The sequence below is a fragment of the Chionomys nivalis genome, chromosome 2 (genome assembly GCF_950005125.1).
Source record: "Chionomys nivalis chromosome 2, mChiNiv1.1, whole genome shotgun sequence".
NCBI lineage: Eukaryota > Metazoa > Chordata > Mammalia > Rodentia > Cricetidae > Chionomys > Chionomys nivalis.
Genome location: NC_080087.1, coordinates 78,354,972 through 78,380,520, shown reverse-complemented (window position 1 = coordinate 78,380,520; position 25,549 = coordinate 78,354,972). Strand labels below are relative to the sequence as shown.

Sequence of the window (25,549 nt, the reverse complement as noted above, 5' to 3'; positions counted from 1 at the left end):
CACGGCTCCTCTTTTTATGAGGGAATTGTTGCCCGGGCCTTATTCAAGAAGCGGCCTAGTCTGATGAATGTCGCTGGCAGTCATCACACTCTCTAACCCTGGAACAAGTAACAGGGCAGGGGCTTTGCATAGGTAAAGTTCCCACTGCCAAGGCTTTTCATTGCAAGTCAACTTATCCCCTCACAACCGCTACAGAGTACCTAATGCCCCACAGTGATACCTGGTGGGCATGCTCCTCGGGGTTAACTCCGTGTGCACATGCTACAGTTCTAAAGGACTCCAACAGATACTGTGTCCTCATCAGACTGGTACCCAGCTCCTTTACCATGACTACCAAGGTTTCCTAGATAGAATGGGGCAGGATGCCATGAGCACCCTCACACTCAGCATCCTCCTAGGGGTGAGCCTCGCAGGGTTGGGACAGGGACTGCCTCTCTTCTGTCCCACAGTGAAATCACTCTGCTTTGAGAGAAGCTAAGGATGCTGACACAGAACTCCTGGAGACCTCAGCCTCCCACTTGCGGCACTCCCTCTCCTCACTGGCTGAAATGGTTTTACAAAACAGAAGGGGACTGGACCTAATCCTTTTACAACAGGGAGCAGTGTGTGCAGCCCTGGGGGAAGAATGCTGTTTCTATACAGACCATTCAGGACTTGTGAGGGATACCAGGGCCAGGGTGCAGGAGGGATTTACAAAGAGAGAAATGGAAGCCAACCGAGGATGGTTTGAATCCTGGTTTAATAGTTCCCCCTGGTTGACTGCTCTCATCTCCACTCTGACAGGACCCCTGGTAATTTTGCTGATACTGCTGACTTCCAGACCATGTATACTCAATAGGCTAGTCCAATTTATGAAGGAAAGATTAGGGACCATCCAACTTATAGTGCAGCGCTCTCAAAACCATAGAACCCTCAGGACCGAAGATACCTGTGAACTAACTATAAGAGACCCATGATTGGAGCGATCAACAAGAAAAGGGGGTAATGAAGGGACAAAGCCAACTCCATTTTGTGCTAGGCCCCAAGGTGGATATCAGCAGAGCGAAGTTCCCTAGACTGCAGCCCAGCTGCTGAAGGTGCTGTCAGCAGAACAGGAAGTTCCCTAGACTGGAGCCCAGCTGCTCGAGGTTGACATCAGCAGAGTGGAAAATCCCCTAGACTTGAGTCAATCAGAGAGTTACCCGTACCCCTTATGCCCATAACAATAGATTTATGATTTTTTGCCTTTATAAACCCTGTCTAAGAACAGTGGGGCACCTTCTCTGGCCCCCACTGTGTTGGTGTGAGACAAGGTCCCTGTGATGATTTGTACTGCAGGATTAAACCTTGCTTTTGCATTTCAGTGAGTCTGTGTCTCTGGCGGTCTTCTTGGGGTCCCTGTGACTCTGACACAACACTAGCCTGATGAGACCCAGACACCGGGGAGTGTGATCAGTGACAGCAAGGACCCATCACTACGGCCAACTTTGATGTCTGGGCCTTGACTCTGCAGCTGAGGGAGAAATACGGAGATACTGTCACAGTCTACATGGGCCTCAGCCTATTCTAGTCCTGGGTGGACATGAAGGGATAAGGGACCTCCTAGAGGATCAGGCTGAGGCTTTCTCTGGACAAGAACTCATGGCCATCATTGATCCATCTTTCAGGAAGTGGTGAGTGGGGGATGGTCCTTTGGTTAGGGGAGGGAAGTTCCCACCCAACACCACCCTTATGTATGACTTTTTTTGTTTTTTCCGAGCCTGGGTTTCTCTGTAGCCTTGGAGCCTGTCCTAGAACTAGCTCTTGTAGACCAGGCTAGCCCCAAACTCACAGAGATCTGCCTGCTTCTGCCTCCCGAGTGCTGGGATTAAAAGCATGTGCCAATACTGCCTGCCTGGTTATGATTTTTCTTATTAGTTTATTTTTTGACCAAAGAAAGGCTTGGAAAATCCACAAGGTATTCTGTCTGACCACCATGAAGACTTTTGTATCAGAAAATAGAGCATGAAAAATAGAATTAGGGCGGAGACTCTGGGACTGGTGGTAGAGGTTTGGAAAACTTGGCCTGAATCCCAGAGGTCTGTGCAGGATATCAACACAATGGAGTTACAGAGATGGAGAGTGTGCTTGCTAAGCTAAAGATCCAAGGATATATTTCGATATAGAAATTTCACAGAAAAAAATATAGAACTAAAATATGTGATACTAGAAAGAGTCAACAGAGACACAAATGTCTTGGTGGGGAGGACAGGTGTGAGAGTAAGAGGGTGTGGTGGTTTGGATGAGGATAACCCCCATGGCTCAGATCTTTGAATTCATGGTCTCCAGTTGGTAAAAATGTGTGGGACAGATTAGGAGGTGTAGCTTTGTTGGAGGAGATGTGTCACTAGGGATGGTTTGAGGTTTCCAAAGCCCATGCCTTTCCCAGATAGCGCTCTGTCTACCTCCTACATGGATGAGATGTAAGCTCTCAGCTACTGCTTCAGCACCATGACTGTCCACCGGCTTCCATGTTCCTGACCATGACGGTCATGGCCTCACCTCTGAAACTGTAAGCCCCAACGAATCTGTTTTCTTCTAGGCTGTGCTGGTCATGGTGATTTAGCAGTGCAATGGAAGAGTAACTAAGGCAAAGGGCATGAAGGGAGGACAGACTCTCAAAGAGAGATCAGAGATGAGACCAGAGAGAGCAGATGTACAAGGACCACCATGGCCGATGCCTGGAGAATAATAGACACAGCATGGTTTCTGAAATACAGGTCAACCAGGAGATGGCACTGTCTTCTGAGAATCAGCCCGAGGAACAATGGAAGGGACACCTAGAGCTTGATGATGTACCTCTTGTCTCCAAGGGTCTTGCTGAACCCAGTCCTCCTCTTCCACTCTGTCATGCCCAACATCATCCGCTCCATGATTTTTGGTGAGCGCTTAAATTTCTAGGATCTCAAATTTGTACATTCACTAAGTTCACTGAGCAAAAGACTCACTATCACCAGCTCTTTCTATAGCCAGCTAAGGTCAGGGATTTCACCATGGGCCAGGAATCAGGGTGGGTGGATTCTGAGAAGATACCAGGATCTAGAACACATAGGCAAGAAAGAAAATCCCCAGAGGCCAGATTTCCAGAGAAATGATTATTTTATCCTCTCCGTGCTTCTGAGTATGGTATCACTCAATGGATAACCAGCAGCATCCATAGCAACTGGACAAAAGGAGCTGTACCAAGGCAAGGCATGCTCAGATTGCAGAGTGTGTGCCCAGCACGCGTGGAGCCTTGGGTCTGAGCCCTAGCATCACATAAAGGATTGTGCTGGGGCAAGCTTGTTATCCTAGTATTTGGAAGGTTGAGGCAGGAGCTCAGGAGTTGAAAGTTATCTTCAGTTTGTTATGTGGAGATTAGTGTGGAATACATGAAACTCTATCTGAAAAAAATAAACAAAATTCATCTTTTTCTCAAGTAAATACATTGTCTACTTGTTTACAGAAGTCTGAGATAGCATTTCTGGTTCTGGTTTGCCCATTCTCATATCCCTAGACTCCCATGAACACACCTTCCCTTCAAACTGTATTGACAGTCTTATGGATATCAGAATGTTTCTAAATATCCCATGACAGCCTGGAAGCCTGTTAATGGTGGCACAGAGGGTGTTTCTCCCTCAAGATCCTGGGTGGTCAAGACGGCAAGACTGTTTCTGCAGCACCACAGGATAGGGGCTGGCATTGCACACAGGGACTTTTCAAAATCCACAGTGGGAACATGGCTTGCTCCCTGTAGATGACTGCTGATGGGTGTGTCCCCCAGAAGACCTCTGGTCAGACAGACATTCTCTAACTGCTGCTGGGATGAGCTGGATCTGAGCTCCAGGGCTACCCCTGGATCCACTCCTGCCTTAGTCTTCCACGTACTGGGATTACAGGTGGGATCCATCATATCTGGCTTCCCTCACCATTTTATTTGTGTGTGTATGCTGGGTGGGGACAAGGTTATGGAGATCAGCAAACAGCTGTGCAGCATGGACTCTTGGGACTGAACTCAGGCCATCAGGTTTGCATAGCTCATGTTTTATCTGCTGAGCCCTCTCACCACCAGCCCCCTCAACTTTTGATTAATTCTTCTTCTTCTTCTTCTTCTTCTTCTTCTTCTTCTTCTTCTTCTTCTTCTTCTTCTTCTTCTTCTTCTTCTTCTTCTTCTTCTTCTTCTTTCCCCTCCTCTTCTTCCTCCTCACCTCCTTCTCCTCCTCCTTTTCTTTTTCTTTTTGGTGTTTGGAAGTTCCAGGATAGCCATGGCTACACAGGGCTTCTCTGTGTAGCCATGGCTATCCTGGAACTTCCTCTGCAAACCAGGCTAAACTTGAACTCAACAGAGATCCACCTGCCTCTGCCTCTCAAGTGCTGGGATTAAAGGTGCGCGCCACTACACCTGTGGTTTGGTAATCCCTTTTCAGTCTATTTTATCTGTGGTTTGCACCGAGTAGTTTCTATCACCCTGTCTGCAAGTTCATTCATTTCTCTTTCATTAACAATATATTGCTGAGCCCAATTTAGTGTTTAAATGTTTTGGATACTGTAATGCTTAGCTCTGAAATTTCCATCACAAGATACTAACCTCCCATTCATTGCAACCTACCTAACACCAGCAGAAATCAAGGAGGAGTTTTTTCTTTAAAGACTTACTTTTCGTGCAGTGCCTTCAGAGGCCAGAAGACAACATAAGATGCTGGGACTGGACTTACAAGCAGTTGTGAGCCACCATGTGGGTGCTGGGAACCCAGCCTATGTCCTCTGCAAGAGCAGTCAGAGCTCTTAACCACTAAGCCATTTCTCCAGTCTCAAGAATTTTCTCTTTAAGATGTTGGCATTGAACCCAGGACATTTTAAGTATTAGACATGTGCTCTACCACTGAGCCACGCTCCCGGTCCCTCACTGGAGGATTCTACACAGGGGCTCTACCACTGAGTCCTGTCCCCTCCTTAAGAATGCATTCCTAAACTTGTAAGTTTTGTCTATAACATAAAAACAAATCCAGTGGACCAGCCATGGTGGATCACGCTTCTGATCCCAGCATTCAGAGGCAGAGGCAAGTGAGTCTGTGACTTGAAGTCAGCCTCGGCTATGTAGCAAGTTCCAGGACAGAAGGCGGTACAGTGACACCAGGTCCCACAAACAGAACAAAACATCCCCACTGAGATCATCCCCACTGAGATCTGACCCATAGTTGTACACCCTCCTGACTGACCCGCTCCAGTGCTTGGCTTTCAAGTGTGGACCCCCACATCTGGTCTTTCTTTTCCCTTCTTTATTTCTATTTAGTTATTTTTGTAGGGTCTTTTTTTTTTAAGATTTATTTATTTATTATGTATACAGTGTTCTGTCTGCATATATTTCTGCACCTCAGAAGAGGGCATCAGATGTCATTATAGACGATTGTAAGCCACCATGTGGTTGCTGGGAATTGAACTCAGGACCTCTGGAAGAGCAGCCAGTGCTCTTAACCTCTGGGCCATCTCTCCAGCCCTGATATGGTCTTGTGTAGCCCAGGTTAGTCTCAAACTCTGCTTCTTACCTGAGGGCAACTTTCAGCTTCTGATCCTCCTGCCTCTCCTAGACAAGTTGCAATAGGGATTGGGAAACAAAAAATGAAGACTCCTGCAAACTGCTTGCCGTGGCTTGAATGTGTACGTGTGCTAGTTTGCCAGTTTGACACAAACTATGGTCATGTGGGGGAAGGAAACATCAATTAAGAAAACACCGCCACCAGATCAGCCTGTAGGCAAGTCTGTGAGACATTTTCTTCATTGAAGATTGACGTCAGAGGCCCAGCTCACTTTGGTGGTGCCCCCTCCCCGAGCAGATGGCCCTGGGCTGTATAAGAAAGTAGGCTGGGCAAGGCAGTAGTGCTGCATGCCTTTAATCCCAGCATTCAGGAGGCAGAGAAAGTCAGGCCTCTGAGTTTGAGGCCAATCTGTGAGTTCCAGGACAGCCAGGGCTACACAGAAACTCTGTTTCAAGAGAAAAAGAAAAAGAAAGAGAGAAAAAGGGAAAAAGTGGACGGGTTGAGCCATGGGGAGTAGGCCAGTAAGCATTGTTTCCTCACGCCCTCTGTTTCAGTTCCTGCCTCCAGGTTCCGCCCTGACTTCCCTTGGGGATGGACCGTGACATGGAAGAGTAAAATAAGCCCTTCCTCCCTAAGGTGCTTTGCAGAGATGATGTTGATCACAGCCAATAGAAGCAAATTCAGTCAGCACTGAGATTTAAGAGGCAAGACGTGGAGCTGTGACCGTCAGGAGGGCACTGCCTCACAATGGAGCTCAGGTTGTCACTGTGGGATCCTGCATTCTCCCTGTGTCTCAAGGTTTTAGATTTACTTACGTGAATGAATGCTTGCATGTATATGTATTGTGTGTGTGTGTGTGTGTTGCCCTTAGAGATCAGAAGAGGGCATTGGATTCCCTGAAACTGTTGTTAACAGCTGTCATGAGCCACAATGTGGGTGACACCAACTCCAGCCGCCCCTAGATCATTCCTGCACAGTTCCTGTTATTGGATGATAGTCAGACCCTGCTTGACCCTTGACCTTCACAGCCTATGAAGCTGTAAGAAATCACAGTCCTTTATACATGGTACAACTTGGGGAACTGTGGGAGCGGCGCAAATCAGAAGCTCAGCGAGAGCGCGCAGGGGGGACGGTCTGACCAAGATGAGGGAGAAAGGAGGAGAAGCAGCTAATGAACCATTCACGTTTACTAAGAGCCTTTTTGTCAATAGTAAATACTTTGGAAAAACATCTGCAGAGTTGGTTACCGTAAAAACCCTGCCCCGATGAACTCAGGGCCCAAAATTCCAACAGAATGTGTTTCAGTTCAGGTTATTAGTCTGATAAATACAGGATTAAAAAAAAAAAAAAGCATTGTTTTAGTCTACAAAGTACACTAAAATCCTAAAAATCCTAAGTACAGAGCTGCTATGTTGTCCAAAGCACCATGGCTAGATGGGGTGGGCCACACACTAGAGATGTGTGGAAGCCCCATGCCTTCTGGAAGATGATTTAAGGCTCCTCATAGGATTAATGAGGACTATGAAGCAGTATGAATGCAGGGTTGGGGACTGGCTAGCGTTTTCAAACACGAGTCTTACTTATAGAGCCCTTCTCCACTTTCTTCAGGAATCATGGGGCCCTGAGTCACACACAGCTCTGCATAGTAGAATACAGAAGAGCATTTCCTATGAGGAAGTGATGCTCAGTCAACACCTGCCTATGTCCGGCTTTGGTTAAAGCCCTTCCTGCAGCCTGTCTTCAGAGACCTGGATGTATGCCGAGGTTTGCCCAGCTGAGTCATAGCCCGGTGGTGGCAACTCATGTATGTGGTGACTGTACATTGATAGAGCAACTTTCCTCTCATCAGTGATTCTCGATATTTGTAAAGAATCAATCTCCCAAACACAAGCGCATCTCCCCTGTGAAGTCTCCGAAGGCTCTGGGTTCTGAGGAACCTCTGACAATCAGCAGCACGGATTTCCAGGGAGATGAGATGCCTTACAGGGCTCCTACAGATTCCCCGTATGGACCCGCTGGTGGTAGACCAGATGTGACCTCTGACTGAAACCCTTACAGCAGATGCTGCAGATGTAGGGCCTCTCCCCGGTGTGGACCCTTTGGTGCGTGTGGAAGTGCGAGGCCTGACTGAAGCCTTTCCCACACTGCTGGCACGTGTAGGGTTTCTCACCCGTGTGGACCCTCTGGTGAGCACTAAGTCCTGCGCTCCAGCTGAATTCCTTCCCACAAGCCTCACACTTGAACGGCTTCTCCCCAGTGTGTATGATCTGATGGACCTGGAGATTGGACCTCTGGCTGAAGGCTTTCCCACACGTGTCGCATTTGAAGGGCTTTTCGCCCGTGTGCACTCTCTGGTGAGCCTGCAGGTGTGAGGCCTGACTGAACCGTTTTGGGCATGTGTTGCATTGGAACGGCTTCTCCCCGGTGTGGACGCTCTGATGGGCCTGCAGATTCGAGGCCTGACTGAAGCCTTTCCCACACGCCTCGCATTTATAGGGCTTCTCTCCCGTGTGGACTCTCTGGTGATTGTGAAGGTTCAAGCTCCAGTTGAAGCGCTTCCCACACACATCACACTTGTATGGTTTCTCCCCCGTGTGAACTCTCTGGTGGGCTTGAAAGTACGAGCTCTGACTGAAGCCCTTCCCACACACGCTGCAGCGAAACGGCTTCTCTCCCGTGTGGACCCGCTGGTGGCTCTGGAAGCTGGAGGCCGAACTGAAGCCTTTCCCGCACTCCCCGCACTCATAGGGCTTCTCCCCTGTGTGGACTCGCTGGTGACTGTGCAGGTTGAAGCTCAAGCTGAAGCGCTTCCCACACGCGTCACACTTGTAGGGTTTTTCCTCCGTGTGGACCCTCTGGTGGGTGTGGAGGTTCGAGCTACAGCTGAAGCCTTTGCCGCAGTCTCCACATTTGTAGGGCTTCTCTCCTGTGTGGATTCTCTCATGGGCCTGGAGGTGCGACCTCTGCGTGAAGCCCTTCCCACACACCTCGCATTTGTAAGGTTTCTCTCCCGTGTGGACTCGGCAGTGGATGTTGAGGTCTGTGCTCCGGCTGAAGCCTTTCCCACAGCTGTCGCACCGGTAGGGCTTCTCGCCTGTGTGGATGGGCAGATGTGCATACAGATGCGAGCTCTGGTTAAAACTCTTCCCACACTCAGGGCAGGTAAAGGGCTTCTCCCCCGTGTGAACTCTCTGGTGTGTCTGCAGATTTGAGCTCTGACTGAAGCCCTTGCCACACTCGTGACACCAGTAGCGCTTTTTCCCTGGATGAACATTTTGTTGAGTGGGGACACTGGAGCTATGCCTGCTGTCCTCGTGTGTCCTGTGTACAGGGGACTTCTTTCCTAAGAGGACCTGCTGATGGAGTCCCAGACTCAGGCGGCCACTGAAGGCTTCTTCTCCCTTGCTGCACTGCCGGGCCTTCTGGTCTGTGGAAACAAGATGCGGGGTGCAGGGCGACACTACAAAACTGATTTTACTGCAGTCACCGCTGCTGTGGGCTTTGTCTCCTTTGTGCAGCATATTGTTATTGCAGGGGGAAATGCAACCCAGAATGTCACCACCCAGAGGCGGCAGCCATGGCTTGATTTTCACCAGAGACCGTTGACAGTGTCTCCGATGGTTCTGTCTATCGCTAAGATTTGTTTCACTCCAAGAACTCTGAGTTCTCAGAGTTCTCACAGACGGACATTGTTGGTTTTCGGTAACGCTAGAAAGTTCTCCTGTGAGACTCTCAAGGCAGCTGTCATCTATGCAGGCCCAGGGCAGCTCTTCTGCTCCCCTGTGGCAGGTGTTTACCATGGCACCTGGCGCTCCGGCCAGTTTGTTGACATCATGGCTCATTTGCCAGCATGGAAGCCGCCCCAGCGAGAGGCACCTTAATCCTACTGCAAGAAGAGTCTCCATCTTGTTTGGACCCTGGCCTCCTGAAAGAACAGAGAACAGAAGGTGACATCAGCAAAGACGGGGACATCGAAGGGCCAAGTCCTCGTTTTTTTCTGGAAACATTAGAGACCAGTTTTGAGGGCGAATTTCCGGGAGCTCTGGGAATAAGGGTCTACAATAAAGAGGGCATGCACTCAAGAGTGTGACACGGTGGGAAATTTGGGGTGAACTCAAGAGCGAAGGCTCAAGGACACCTTTATCCTCTGCCTCCTACCTGCCTCACACAGCCTGTGCACAGCTGTGCAGACTGAAGGGGGGGCAGGGGGAGTACTTTCAGGATCTGTTTTTATTTGTGGGATGGTATTGGTTGAAGTAAGCATGGGTCCAACTCCCCCCTGAGACTGGAGGGAGCAGAGAGGGGGCGTGGCACTTCATCAGGGAATAACATTCCAGCCAGAGAGAAGCAAGTAATGGTGACAGAGACAGAAGCAGGGAAAAAAATGGAGATTGGCAGAGCTGGAAGTGTGAGCCCTAGGAAGGTGGGGTCCCAGGCAGGCACAGTGGACCCTAGTGCTTGGGAAACTGAGGCAGGAGGATCACAAGTTTCTGGACAAGCCTGAGCTACATAGCAAGATCCTGCCGAAATAAATAAATATAAATTTAAAAAACCCTCAAAACAACTACTTGATTTTACTGAGTAAAATGTGAAGCCAAGAGTCTGAGGCAGGGAGTAGCACAATGAAACTCTCTGGTTGGGGTTGTGGGGGAAGCACCCCACACAAGAGGAGCAGTCTTGAGGTTCTGGTAGCTGCACTTATCAATTTGGGTCAAAGATACAAGAAAGGGGTTGTGGAATCTCCCTTCACAGCTAAGGAAAGCTACTGAGGCCAGGCATGTGTCAGGGGCGTTCTTCATGGAGACCCAATGGGGCCTTTGGCTGGAGCTGTGAAGGTGAAGCCTGAACTTGCTGGAGACCCCAGAGTCACGGGAGAGTGGACCCAGCCCAAGAGAGAGAGGTGTACTACAGTCGACAGAGCTGCAAGGAGCTGCAGATCAGAAGGGCGCTTCGACACCAGACATGGAGATGCATTGGCGTTTGCCCAGCTGGTTTTCGGTCTTGCTCTGTTCCAGTACGTCCTATGCTCCCTCCCCTTCGTTTTGGAATGGTAATGACTATCCCATGCCCTTGAGTGTTGGGAGTATGTGAGCTGCTTTTTCATTTTGACTGATTAGATAAGGGTTTGCCACGAGTCTAGAAGACGCTTTGAACTATGGGTTTTCAAACAGAATTGAGACTATGATAGACTATGGGTCATCATCATAGGGACTTTTGAAGTTGGACTAAATGCAGTTTTGCATTCTGATATGGCTTCAAACCTATGGGGAGCAAGGAGTGGAAAGTGGTGGTTTAAATGAAAATGGCTCCAATAGGCCTGTTGGGAATGGCACTATTAGGAGCTGTGTCCTTTGTTGGAGGAATTGGGAGTGAGATGTGGGGTTTCAAATGATCAAGCCAAGCCCAGTGTCTCTCTGTTGCAAGGCCGCTTGTTTGTTTCCCAACTGCTCAGCCCCAAAAATAATCACACAGAAACCATATTATTTGCAATACGGTTTGGCCAATAGCCTAAGTGTATTTTTGGCTAACTCATATCCTAAACTAACCTATCTCTATTAATCTGTGTATCACCACCTGGCTCTGCTATAGGCCCAAAGCAGTTCCTTTATTAACCACTGATATTCACAGCATACAGAGGGGAATCCCACATCATCTCTCTCTTCCTGCTGCCATTGAATCTGGGTGTAGAACCATCGGTTATTGTGTCTGCCCGTGTGCTGCCATGCTTCCCACCATGATGATAATGGACCAGAACTCTGAGACTGTCAGTCAGCACCAATTAAATGCTTTCTTTTATAGAAGTTATCATGGCCACGGTGTCTCTTCACAGTCACAGAACACTGACTAAGACATGCACACTCACCTGCAAGCACACTCACGCGTACATAAAGAATGTTTTAGAAAACATTTAAGGAACAGCATCTGTGTATAAAATGCAGCTCTAAGAAATCAAGAGGAGGGCCTGGAGAGACAAATCAGACCACTGACCTGTAGGAGGCCGTGCCTCCACTCACCGCCAGCACAAAGAGCCTGTCTGAAAACATGTGGCTACCAAGGAACTGTGCTTGGCTCCCGATTTTGTACGTCTAGAAGTTTTCTTCTTTCTTTGTAAGCTTTTTTATGTCTTATGTGGATCCATGTCCCACATTGAGCACCATATGTAAATGGAGACTGCATGTTCGTTTCCCGGCCGCCCAGACCCGAATAATCACACAGAAACTATATTAATTACAACACTGCTTAGCCAATGGCTCAGCCGTATTTCTAGATAGCTCTTATATCTTAAATTAACCCACTTCTATTATTTTATGTATTGCCATGAGGCTCGTGGTTTGTTACCTCTTGCTTCTTGGGTAGCTACATGGATCTCCCTGCCTCTGCCTACTCTCTCTCTATATATATATCTCCGTTCAGATTTCCCACCTGACTTTACTCTGCTAAGCCATTGGCCAAAGCAGCTTTATTCATCAACCAATAAAAGCAACACATATACGGAAGGACTTCCCACATCACTGGCTGCTCTTCCAGAGGACTCAGGTTGGGCTTGCAGCACCCGAATGATAGTTCCAAACCATCTGTTTGTTACCCCAATTCCAGGGGATGTGATATCCTCTTCTGACCTCTGTGAGCACCATGCAAACAAAACACCCAGAAATTCACAAAATAAAAAATAAATAAACCTAAGAGAAAAGCAGTGAGAGCAACTGAAGAAGACACCAATGTGAACTTGGGACACTGCCCAGGGACACGGGTCGCCATCCTCACCCACTGACAGAAGGTTCCTGAAGGTCTCCAGCATCACATCACAGTACAGCTTCCTCTGGGCAGCGTCCAGCATCCCCAGTTCCTCCTCGCTGAAGACCACGGCCACGTCCCTGAACGTCACTGCCTCCTGTGACAGCAAACACGTACCACCTCAGTTTCAGACCCAGCGCCTCTAGGACCTGAGCATCTACAGGGGCCTGATCACTCCTTTCCATGGCTACCAAGAGGCTGGGGGCAAAAGAGAGAAACACCAGCACAGGGAACATCGGTGCCTTTGTGTAGCGGGGTCACTGTTAAAGCGGATGCCACAGACTTCCGAGTTAGAGAGTGCAAACCCATGTCGGGAATAATGTGCCGACTCTGCTGAAAACAGCTGGTAATGCCCGGCTCCTCCTGGGCAGTAAGGCTAGGGTGTACCTTCATCCCCGAATTCAAAATGTTCTGGAACCCATTTCATGAGTGATGACATCATTTTAAAGTGTTTCAGGCTGGCAGAACATTATAGAGTTCTGATTCAGAATTCTTTATTTGTAAAGTCTATGCAAGTATTTCCAAATCCAAAATTCTACATATGAAATGCTTCTGTGTCCTGGAATATATGACAGATGGCACTAAAGTCTGAATCATTCGTGATGTCCTTAGTCCTGTCAATCTAACAGGCTTCTGGAACAGACAGCAGCTCTGTTCTGTGTTCTCAGGAACATGCCTCTGCCAACAGCAGCTGCGTTCAGGATCACAGATGCAAGCACGGGCTCTGCAAACCGTAAGGGCCTCGCCGGTTCATGCTCCAAGGCTCTGTGCATCCCTGGCCTGATGAGCCTGGGAAACTGACTTCTCAGTGCCTCAGTTTCCCCATTAATGAGACGGACCACATATGAAACACACAAAGCAGCCAATATATGTTCAGCAACGCTACCATCATTCTCTGTATTATGCCATTCATGGCCACATATTGTCCCATAAAGGCTGCATTACATACACATAACTTTTAAAGGACACCACCCACACGAATACAATAAATGTAATTTTTTTAATTAAGTGAAAAGTACACAAGTTTGTTTTTTTTTTAAGTGTCCTGGTTATGCCAGAATACAAAGAATGAGGGATACTTATTGTCTGCAAATTAACTGGAAAAGCTGCCGCTACTTTTAGCAAAATAAATGCATTTACTCCTTGGAACTGACTGTAGGTAGCTGGAGAAGTTGGTTGAACACCATGTAAAATACACTCCTTTGCATTATAATTCCTGTTTAAATGAACTGAAACATGCCTCAGCCTCCTAGTGCTCAATGGTAGGTTATAAATGTACTGAGTTTCCAAGCTGCTGGTGTCGCCATCAGAGCACATGACTCACGTGATCCCAGCTTGTCTGTACATGTGTCTGTGTCTCTCCTTTCCTCTTTCCTCCACCTCCCCAGCTGGGTCCACCTCCGAAGCTGTGTAGATGGCAGCAGCCAGATGCTCTCTGACTGTGCAGGATATGAATGCTCAGAATGCCAAACGAGGCAAATGAGCGTGACCAGTCTTCTGTGTGCACATGTGTACACAAGTATGCATGCATGTATGTGTAATTATGTACATGAGTGTGCACACGCACGTAGAAGTCAGGAGACAACCTCCGGTGTCCTTCCTCAAGGGCCAGCCACCTTTTTCTGTTTTTGTCCAGGGTCTTTCAGCGGCCTGGAACTTGCCAACTAGAAGACCCTACTTCATCAAGGTACTGCTTCTTCAAGAAGAAGGTCCGACTCTCAATAGCTGTCCTCTGATGTCTACACAAATGCCTTGGCATGCTCATATCTACCACCACCCGCCCCGGTATACACACACACACAATTAGTAGTACAAAATTTAAAAATGAACAAGTTCCATAAACCACACCAATATGGAGAACTCATACTTATTTACAAAATAAAATTGGCAAACCGTAGAAAATGACGTGACTTTTAAAATGTAAGTGAACTTAATTCTTTTTTTAATGTATGTGTATGTTATACAGCTATGTGTGTGTACATGTGTGTGCAGATGCCCTGAGAGGCCAGTTGGATCCCCTAGAGTTGGAGTTATCAGAAGTGTGTGCACTGGGAGCCAAACACCCCCTGGAAGAACAGCTTAACTGCTGAGCCATCTCTCCAGCACACTTTCTCTATTTCAAAATTTATTCTTTTACAAAGTTCATGTGCACAACACACTTTGAGCACATGCCCCCCATTATCCTTTTTTACCACCACCCTACACACACACCTTTCTTCTTGGCAACACCCCCTCACACTTTCCCGCAGTTCAGTGTGGCTAGCGCTTGCCCAGCATACAGGGGTCCTGTTTTCAATCCCTAGCCCTGAGGGGAGTGCAGGAAGCCCATTCAATTTACCTTTAACTTGGTCATTGTTCTCTTCTCCCAGGGACAAGGCAGGGCTCTGGGACACAGGCTGGAGGAGGAAGGGTTTTGCAAGAGCATTGTTAGCACAGTCAGTCCAGGGACTTCCTCAGCTTCTCCATCGGCCCCAAGCGCTGCCATTCCACGTCTGTGCGCTTCAGCCTGGCTTTCCTACCTATTTCGCACTAACCTGCAGAGTAAACTCCAGGATACCAAGCCACGCGTGCTCCCCCTCACTCCCCGCAAAGGGTTAGCAAAGTCCGCATTCCTATTCCCTGCAGCTTCAGGGCTGCAGCAGACACTCTTAACTTCACAAAGCTGCTCGCAACTCTGATGAAAGATGTGTCGTGAGTGAGTGACCATCAAACTCACAAGGGTCTGTTCACTGTGATCAGCTATCTTAATATAATTGTTTCCATCCGTGGGAGTTAAACTGTCCCCTCCCCCGTCTCTCGTTCTAAAAGATTTAATTACTAGTAAACGTTGCTCATCTCCAAAAGCCTCCACAAAGTCTCTTCTCCCACGTGCATGAAGATAACGAACAATAAAAACCTCAAACCCTCTCTAAAGAAAAGGGAGTTTGGATCGGTGAGATGGCACAGCGGGCAGAGGTGACTGCCGCTGAGCCTGACCGCCAGAGTTCAATTCTCTGGACCCCACACGGAGGAAGGCGAGACTCGATTCTCACAAGTTGTCTTCTGACCTCCTCCATACACACAAGCCGTGGCACGGCCCCCTCTCTAACTAAATAAATAAATAACCGCAGATACATTGCATTTTAAAAACAGACTTGCATACCACTTAAGGCTTCAGGACGCTGGCCTTCTGTCATCACAGCTCCTCTTGCCAGGCTCCCGGGGGAAGCTAGATTCTTCCGTGGGCTCCCAGCAGCTGAGATGGGTCCAGAGATCCAGGGCAGCGCCGCCTCAGGCAGAGTCCAGAGACAGAGGACCCAGCCGCGGCCGACCCGCTCCCTCCCAGGTCGCAGGCTCAGTCCCTGCGGGGAAGACTCCGGTAGCACGAGCACACACGGCGGGCCACGGGACGCTCCCGGATCTCCCTCTCTAGAACCACTGCCAGGCAGCCTCGCCTTGCAGAAGCGGAAGCGACCCCCAACTGCCGCTGGTACCAGAACCACAATTCCCAGAATGCCTCAGTGGAAGCGCCTAGCTCTGGTGCCTCTCTAGCATGGCATTCCCCAGAACGCTAAAGCGCCCATAAGCTTCTAGCTATTCTAACCAGAGTGCACTCAGCAGAAATCGGTTTTCAGGAGCGTGTTCTCAGGAATGCTTTTCGTTTTGTACATTTCTGAAATGCCATTAAAGACAACTGTGGATACTTTTAAAAAACTGATGTACTATATTATATTGCATTACAAGATTTTTTGGTTTGGGGATTTTTGTTTGTTTTTCGAAACACGGTTTCTCTGTAGTTTTGGAGCCAGCCCTGAAACTCACTCTGTAGACCAGGCTGCATCAAACTCACGGACAACCCCCCCCCCGCCCCGTGCTGTGCACCACCACCGTCTAGCTGCATTACAAAAGTTTAAAGCTTAAACTGCACAGATGTGGGAACTTGGCTCAGCAGCAGAGTCAGAGCCCTTGCTTAGAAACCCTCAGTGGGGAATGGGGGTGGTCTCAAAGGTAGAGCCCCTGCCTAGAATCCCCCAGTGAGGGACTGGAGTGTGCCTCAGTGATAGAGCCCCTGTCAGCATCCCCCAGTGAAGGGCTGGGGTGTGGCTCTGTTGTAGAACCCCTGCCTAGTATCCCCCAGTGATGGGCTGGGGTGTGACTCAGTGGTAGAGCCCCTGCCTAGAATCCCTCAGAGAAGGGCTGGGGTGTGGCTCAGTGGTAGAGCTCCTTCCTAGAATCCCCCAGTGAGGGGCTGGGGTGTGGCTCAGTGGTAGAGCCCCTGCCTAGAATCCCCCAGTGAGGGGCTGGGGTGTGGCTCAGTGATAGAGCTCCAGAACACAGGCTGTTTTGAGTCACCTTCTTTGTTTTTTGTTTGTTTTTGAGATAGGGTTTCTCTGTGTAGCCCTGGCTGTCTGTCCTGAAACTAGCTGTGTAGACCAGGCTGCTCTCAAACTCAGAGAGATTCTCCCGCCTCTATCTTTCAAGTGCTGGGATTAAAGGCTACCACCGCCTGGCTTGAGTCACTGTTCCATTGCTGTAAAGAGACTCTATGACCAAGGGAACTGTTAAAATAGAGCGCATTTATTTGGGGGCCTGTTTACAGTTTCAGAGGCTTAGTTCATGGAGAGCACGGCAGCATCTGGCAGCTGCCAGGGCAGCAAATGAATGCTACATCCGAATCCATAGCCACAGCGGTGGAGACAAAGACTGGCCTGATGTGTGCTTTTGAAACCTCACAGCCCACACCCCCAGTAACACGCCTCCTTCAACAAGGCCACACCTCCCAATCCTTCTAATTCTTTCAGAGTTCCACTTCCTGATGTAGTAGGCTTTCTTTTGGGCCACCAACCAGCTCCCAAATCATGAAACATTAATTATGAATGTTTGGTCTTACCTTATGCTTATCACACCAGCTCTTATAACTTTATATGTTTCTCTTCATCTATGCTATGCCTTGGGGATTTTACCTTTCGGTCATTCTGGCTGGCTGGCTGGTGGCTGCCTAGCTGGCCCCAAGCAACTCCCTCTCTTTCTTGCTTGTTCCTCCTCTCTGGCCTCGAGCCTAGATTCCTCCTCCTACTTATTCTCCCTGCCCACCAACCCTGCCTATCCCTCTACTACCTAGCTATAGGCCATTCAGCTTTTTATTAGACCAATCAGGTGCCTTAGGCAAGCAAAGCAACACATCTCCACATAGTTAACAAATGCAGCATAAACAAATGTAACACACCTTCTTTACACAGTTAAAGTAATATTCCACAACACCCTGGTGATGAAGCACTTGGGCCTCTAGGGGTCATTCTTATTCAAACCACAACATTCTACTCCCTGGCCCCCACAGGCTTATAGGCATATCTTAAAGCATAAATGAATTTTATTCAACTTCAAAATTCCCAATCATCTATCACATTCTCAACATTGTTTACAAGTCCAAAGTCTCCTCTGAGATGCATGCAATCTCTTAACTACAATCCTCTATAAAAATAAAAATTATACTTCCTACAAACAATAGCAGAGAATATATATTACCATTCCAAAATGGAGGAAAGGGAGCATGGTGAGGAATTACTGGACAAAAGCAAGATCAAAAACCAGCTGGACAAACTCCAAACTCTGCATCTCCATTTCTGATGTCAAAGGGCTCTTTGGATCTCCAACTCCTTTTAGCTTTGCTGACTGCAACACCCTCTTTCCTCTTGGGCTGTCTCCACTCCCTGTTAGCAGCTCTCCTTGGTAGGTATCCCACATCTCCGGCATCTCCAACATCTTGGGGTCTCCAACATATACCCAAGTTTCACCTTCACAGTTTCACACAGTGGCCTTTCTAGGCCTCCATACAGGGAAAATTCTGAATCACTGATGGCCTCAGAGGCTTTCCTTTACTGCATAGGAACATTACACTACCCCTTTCTTTTCTTAAAAAGATTTATTTATTTATATTATATACAGTGTTCTGCCTGCATGTATGCCTGCAGGCCAAAAGAGGGCACCAGATCTCATTACAGATGGTTGTGAGTCACCATGTGGTTGCTGGGAATTGAACTCAGGACCTCTGGAAGAGCAGCCCATGCTCTTAACTGCTGAGCCATCTCTTGTATCCTTGTATTCTTGTATCCTTGACTCTAAATCCCCGTGGCCAAAACTGCCAAGTTCTGATGCTTTATGGGGCTGGAACTTGACCTCTTTGTTCAAATGCATCTGCATCATCTTTCTGTAGTTGTGAAAATGAATTAAAGAAAAGCTTAAGCAGTTAAATAAGCTTTTTTTAATTTTTTTCCACAAGTTGGAAACTTAGCTGGGTGGGGTCTTGCCCTAAGGTCAACATTCCCTTTATTCTATCTAGCATCAACCTTTCTTTAAATTTTTTATTTCCTTGAGCACTGGACTCAGATCCATTGCACTTCCCAGTGCTTCTTTTTGCCTCAGATTATACATTTTGTGCTTTCTCTGTCCAGCTTGCTCCTTTCCATTACAGGACTCCTTGAGAGGGACCACTAATAACCACACGACAGAGTCAATAGTAGGGTATCTTAAAATCTCCTCTGCTTACACCATTCACCCAAAACTCTTCAAATTAGCTTGAGGCAGATTTTTAGGGCAAGGGCAAAAATCAGCCACATTTTTTGTCAAAATATTACAAGAATGGTCTCTAGACTACTCACTAATTCTCTTCTCCTCTGGGTCCACACAGCTCAAATCACCCTCAGGGCCACTACCTCTCGTGTCCCTACTAGAACAGTCTATTAAGCTCTGATTGAAGCTCCACTTGCTTTTCTAGTCCAAAGTCCCAAAGTCTTTCATATTTCTCCAATTTTGTAAAGTTAGAATGTCATTGACCCCCATAAGCCTATAGGGAGTGGCACTATTAGGAGGTGTGGTCTTGTTGGAGGAAGTGTGTCACTCTGGGAGCAAGATTTGAGGTCTCCTATGCATAATTTGCTCCCAGTGTAACAGTCTACTTCCTGTTGTCTGCATAGCAACCTGAAGCAGCTCCTTCTCCAGCACCATGTCTGCCTGCATGCCACCCTGCTCCCTGCCATCATGATAATGGAAAAAACCTCTGAAATCATAAGCCACTACCTCAATTAAATGTCTTCCTTTATAAAAGTTACCATGGTCACGGTGTCTCTTCACAGCAATAGAAACACTAATTAAAAGAGAAGTTGGTACCAGAAACTGGGATATTATTGTGATAGGCTGGACTATGTTTTTCTGTGGAGGAATTTGGACTTTGGGAGTTTGGGTTAAGAAAGCAGTTGAAAGTTTTAAGTGTCGCTTAATGGGTCATATTAGTAGGTGATGTAGAATTCCCTTCTATATGCTGTGAATATGTTTTATTCCATTGGTTAATAAAGAAGCTGCTTTGGCCTATGGCAGGGAAGAATAAGAGATAGGTGGGAAAACTAAACTGAATCCCCCAGTGAGGGATGGGGTGTGGCTTAGTGGTAGAGCCCCTGCCTAGAATCCCCCAGTGAGGGATGGGGTGTGGCTTAGTGGTAGAGCCCCTGCCTAGAATCCCCCAGTGAGGGGCTGGGGTGTGGTTCAGTGGTAGAGCCTCTATTTAAAATTCCCCAGTGAGGGCTGAGGATGCTGTCCATTGGAAGTCTGACTCCTGGGTTTGTGCCACAAACACTCCCCCTCCAAACGCACTCACATTAGCTGGGAGTGAAGGGTAAGCTAAAAGTAGGAATACTGAGTTCTTGAGTGCACTGGATATTATGTTTAAGGAATTCACCTTTTATCCAGTGCTGTATCCCCAAATATTTATCACCAATACAACCTATGGCTACAACAAAAACATAGTTCATTGCTTCTCACAATATAGGAGAATAACACCTTGACAGTTCACACTGTGCCCAAGCAAAGTGCCATAATGAAACAAGCAGAAGATTCCATGCCAGCTCTCCTGGAGTCTCAGAGTGGCAGGAACAGGAGACCCTGCCTGTGGCCAGCACGATGACCCGGCAGGTGAAGGCTCTTGCCCAACCAAGCTTGATGACCTGAGCTCAATCCTGGAACCCACACACTGGAAGGAGAGAATTTCATCCCTCAAGTGTTCCTCTGACCTCCACAGATGCTGTAGTGTGCGTGCGCGCACGCGCACACAGAGACGTTAATGAATTAATTCAAGAAACTACACATTACAAGAAGGCATCTTCTAAGTGTCACAAAAACGCCCCTTCAGCATCTCCATGCTTCAGCTACTCTGTTAATAAGCCCCTTGCTCAAAGGACAGTTCAACTCAGTACCACTCCCTCCCTAAAACATGACAAAAATGTGTCCACCCACCATAGATGAAACCCAAGTCCAGAATCTGCTCTAACCTGCAGCTCAGATTATTGAGCTAAGTCTGTATAAGCTAAGAGTGTATCATAGAGACAGAATATGTGCTGAGCTAAGTCCACTGTTATAAACTGTTATATACACTGTTATCCAGTTTTTTTATTAATTAATTTATTTAATTATTAAAGATTTCTGCCTCTTCCCAGCCACCACCTCCCATTCCCTCCCCCTCCCCCAATCAAGTCTTCCTCCCTCCTCAGCCCAAAGAGCAAGCAGGTTTCTCTGCCCTGTGGGAGGTCCAAGGACCACCCACCTCCATCCAGGTCTATTAAGGTGAGCATCCAGATTCATTTTGACTTATACATTTGTTTGAGTGTATGTGTGCACAGGAGTGCAGGTACCTTTGAAGGCCAGAAGAGGGTGGTGTCAGGGTCCCTTGGAGCTGGAATTACAGATTGTCAAGGACACTAGCAGGGAAGAAGTATCCTCAACTGAATAGAATTCGGCATGAGACTGCACTGTGGGCAAGTTTATGGGCATCTTCTTTATTAATGATTGTGTGGGAGGGCCCACTCACTGCGAGTGGTGATACTGCCCCAGACAAGTGGTCCTGGGCAAGTTTAGCAGCCAAGCCTTGTGACCTTTGATCCCAGCACTCAGAAGGCAGAGGCAGGCAGATCCCTGGGAATTCTGGGCCAGCCCCATCTACAGAGTCAGATCCAGGAAATCCAGAGTGACATAGCGAGACTATCTCAAACAAACGCCTCGCAAGTCCTGGCTACCAAGCCTGTAAGCAGTGCCCCCTCTGCTCCTGCTTGAACTCCTCCCTGGCTCCCTCAGCGATCAGCTGTGACTGGCATGTGTAATCCAAATAAACCCTTTTCCCCAAAGGTGGTTTTTCTCAGCATTTTATCACAGAAACAAACCAAACCAGGCCAGGGTGTTCTCTCCTACTTTTGGAAATGTGTTCAATAAACATCAAATTTAAAATACCTTTGACCCCAGTCACTCCACTTCTCAAATTTTTCTCAGTAGACAGGAGCCCGTGACTCTTACCTATTTCAGTGAAGAAGTCTAAGGAAGGCTGGCATCATCCAGTCCACCATAGAAACATGTATTTACAAAAAACTTGAGGTTTATGTGTATATAATATGGCTTGTCGTGGTCACATAAAGTCAGCGAGACAACCTCTCTATGCCTACCTGAATGTGTAATCCAATGAGAAAGGTACAAATCCAAACAAGGCTTCCAGTGAGCTGGCCACATACATTAAAGCAGGGTTGGTGACAGCTGCTTATCTGAACCAAATGTTTCTCAGTGCAGAATTACAAAGTGCTTCGTCATTAGTGGCTTCTTAAAATGGGGTGCTATGACTGAGATTTGGGGATAGAATGACATCTGATACTCCCCAAAATACATTCAAGGGTGGGGTAGGGACACCAGGGAGTCTATTTATGACTTTGCAGAAACAGCTTATAGCTGGAACCCACTCTAACAACAAGACTGTGTTGTTTTAGGGCTTTAGGAATAAATAAGAAAATTAAAACTAATATAATTTTTTTAAATTCAAATCAGTATACATGGGATTGATGGTTCCATGGTTAAGAATTCATTCTGCTCTTACAGAGGACCTAAGTTTGGTTTCCAGCACCACACTGGGCAGCCCCCAAACATGTGACTCTAGTTACAGGGGACCTGATGCTGGCCTCCCTTCTAAAGCAACTGCACACACACAGAATAAATCTTAATAAATATTAAAATTAATATAATCATATGTTGTATGCAAAGCTCTCTCAGGGCTGGAAAGACGGCTTGACAGTTAAGAGCAATGGCTGCTCATCCAGTGAACAGAATTCAGTTCCCAGCATCTACATGATGGCTCACAATGGTCAAGAACCCAGTCCCAGAGGATGCAATCTCCTCTTCTGGTATCCACAGCGCCCCATGAACATAGAATGCACAGACACAGCATTGAGGGCTGGGCTGATTGATCCAGGGCTTTCTCTGAGGCCCCAGTGAAAACACAAAAGGAACCTACTTCTGTGTCCTTGCTCAGGAGTGGGATTGGCAGGGCTGGTCTGGAGCTAAGGCCTGGGCCTCAAAGGTCCTGGGAACTTGGCTTTCCCCCGTAAAGACGCAACTGCTGCAGCTCCTCTGGATGCGCTGAAGGTACTATGTTCCCCTCTGTGCAGCATTGCTTGATGAGCCCCATTAACACTGTCCCATCTTCCCTCGGGAAACAGTATATAAAGTGTACTTCCTCCTCTTCTTCTTTTGTTTGTTTGAGACAGGATTTCTATGTGTAGCCCTGGCTGTACTGGAATTTGCTGTGTAGACCAGGCTAGCCTCGAACTCACAGGGATCTACCAGCTAAGATCAAAGGCTTGTGTCACCACACCTGGTAGTGGGGCATTTTTTTTTTTAAGATAGGATCTCCTTTAAGTTCAGGCTGGACTAGAAAGTCATTGTCTACCTCCAGACTTGTGTCCCTTCTGTAGATTCTGTACCTTGGATTCCTGATCATGCTAGCCCCCATTTCTCCAAAGCCTATGCCCCATGATGCCACACCCTGATGTTCTGTTTGTGTCCTGCATGAGTATTGAACCTAGGTGACGTCTTTCACTAGCCTTTATCCCTCGGATACCTTTTAATTTCCTCTGTTCTCTCTTTCCCTCTTCTTTCTCCCATGGGCCTCCAACCATCCAAACATTAGACTCCACACTATTCTACTTTTGGATGCTTATTTTCTTCACATTTTGGGGGTTTAACTTTAAAAAAAAAAAAGATAAGATGTCTTGTAGCCCAGGATAGTCTCAAACTTCTTCTGTAGCTGATAAAAAGTCTGAACTCCTAATCCTTCTGACTCCACCACTCAAATTCTGGGATTACAGGCATGCACCTCCATGTCAGGCTCAGTTTGGGATATTTTTATTGACCTACAGTCAAGTCCTCTATTACTTTTCAAGCTATGAGATATATATATATTGGTTTTTCGAGACAGGGTTTCTCTGTAGCTTTGGAGGCTGTCCTGGAACTAGCTCTTGTAGACCAGGCTGGCCCCAAACTCATAGAGATCCGCCTGCCTGCCTCCCAAGTGCTGGGACTAAAGGTGTGTGCCACCACCGCCCAGCTGTGCATAATTTTTGTAGTTGATGAGACAGAGTATCACAAGTTGGCCTCAAATTCATAATCTTCCTGCCTACACCGGCTAATTGTGTGCTCACCACCATGTCAGATTCGGAAGCATTCTTTACAAGCTTTCTGTCTGGAAATCTCCCTGCTGCCTCTATAACTTGCATGGAAGCCTATCTGCTTATGTGTGATAACATCTGCCTTTCCCTAGACCCATGGTCATAACGATCAAGCCAAGGCTATCCTCACGAGTTTGAGGCAAGCCTGGGCAATGTGAGTCCTCAAAAACCCCAGAACTTGGTCTTCTCTAACTGTCATTGTAGTGCTTAGTTTGCTGTCTCCTAGTAAAGGGTTGTCTTCATTGCTCAAGGAAAGGCTGCACAGCACAGGACAGCAACAGGGATGGAAGGGGAGGTGTTATGCCTGGAATTGAGTGCACCTGCTTTGCCAGAATATTACAGCAGAACATCGAATGGATCTGGCCAGGAGTTTAGCTGGAATAGGGTCACTCTCTTGAAGTGGTTGTCTCAACGGTACCACAGGGCCAATTTAGTGTTGCTTCGAGCTTACGGTCAGAGCGGGAGTGCTGGGGACTTTTTCAAGTGTCCCTGCTGTGGGCTCAGCTTTCAGCCATCCCTGTGTATATGTACCACAAAAGATTCTCTGCCCAAAGTTTCCCTTTTTTCAGGATAACCTGCCGTTACTTGTACCAGGGGTAGTCTAGTTGTCTGAAGATCCAGGGATATCCCTTGCTGCCTCTTTAGTCTCTTCTGACTAAGGACTACAGAGGTCTCTTCAGCCACACACTGCTGAGACAGAGTTCTTACCTTATTATTCTGCCATCTTGTGAGCAACTCAAAGACAAGAGTTTGCATGGAGAACCCAGGCAACAGCAGTACATGCCTTTAATCCTAGCACTTAAACTCAGGAGACAGACACAGGTAGTCTCTGAGTTCAAGGCCAGCCTGGTCTGCAGAATGCATTCCGGAACATCCAAGGCTACACAGAGAAACTTTGTCTTGAGAAAGTAAAAAATTAAATTAAATTAAGGAAAAAAGTTTGCAGGAAGGGATTCGTGTGAGAGATCCTAGGAAGCAACAGAAAGGCCAGTGCCTGAACCAGGTCCGCGCCTCACCTCTCTTATTGCTACATTTGTACATACTGATAAATACTGTTCAACAGCTCTGAATTTTCTCTTCCTTGGAATTCAGAGGGTCCTGGTTGATAAAGCTACCATGGGCTTGTATAATCTTCCCTTGGAAGTAGTGGTTGACAAAGGGATGAATGAGGGAATGGAGAGATGGCTCAGCAGTTAAGATCACTTGCTGCTCTTCTAGAGTTCGTCTCCTAGCACAACCATCTGTAACCCCAGTTCTGGAAGAACCAAATCCTCTTCTGCCCTTCATGGGCACTGCATTCATGCGCACTAATACATAACACACATGTGCTCACGCACACACAGCCAGTCCTAACAGTGAACCATAAAGAGGAAGACCATTATTTAAAGAATATTGCACCTGTCTGCTTAGGACAGAGATAGGGGTGCTCAGCAAACTGCTGTTATTTAATGAGACTATTGTTTGAGGTCCTACATTTTAAATGATAGTCACTTATTTGCAATCCCTTCTAATCCATTTTGAAATACATTTTCAAATGTGGTATCTTTGCATATTTTTACTCATAGAGCAAAAATCATTGAGTGACTATTTTGAGTTAGGAAAAATCATGGTTGCTGTGGAATAATATTTTGTATACTATGAATATGTATTGCTCTCGTTAGCTAATAAAAAGCTGATTGACCAATAGCCAGGTAGGAAGAGATTGAGCAC

At 47.3% G+C, this 25,549-nt stretch overlaps 1 protein-coding gene across 1 annotated transcript; it reads right to left on the bottom strand.

Annotated features, from left to right (window-relative positions):
- Positions 1-6,733: 6,733 nt before the first annotated feature.
- LOC130861959 (zinc finger protein 235-like) lies at positions 6,734-16,148 on the bottom strand. Its single transcript, XM_057751335.1, has 4 exons — positions 15,472-16,148; positions 14,668-14,725; positions 12,300-12,426; positions 6,734-9,459 (listed from the first exon to the last, which is right to left on the bottom strand). The coding sequence occupies exons 2-4, from the start codon at positions 14,680-14,682 to the stop codon at positions 7,526-7,528; spliced, it is 2,076 nt and encodes a 691-aa protein (XP_057607318.1). The 5' UTR covers positions 14,683-14,725; positions 15,472-16,148; the 3' UTR covers positions 6,734-7,525.
- Positions 16,149-25,549: the final 9,401 nt, after the last annotated feature.

Bases quoted from the DNA above. Each gene is read 5' to 3' on its own strand.
- LOC130861959 (XM_057751335.1), bottom strand. The intron at 9,460-12,299 runs GTGAGGATGGCG...CTGTTCTTTCAG, and splicing joins CAGGAACCTTCTGTCAGTGG to GAGGCCAGGGTCCAAACAAG.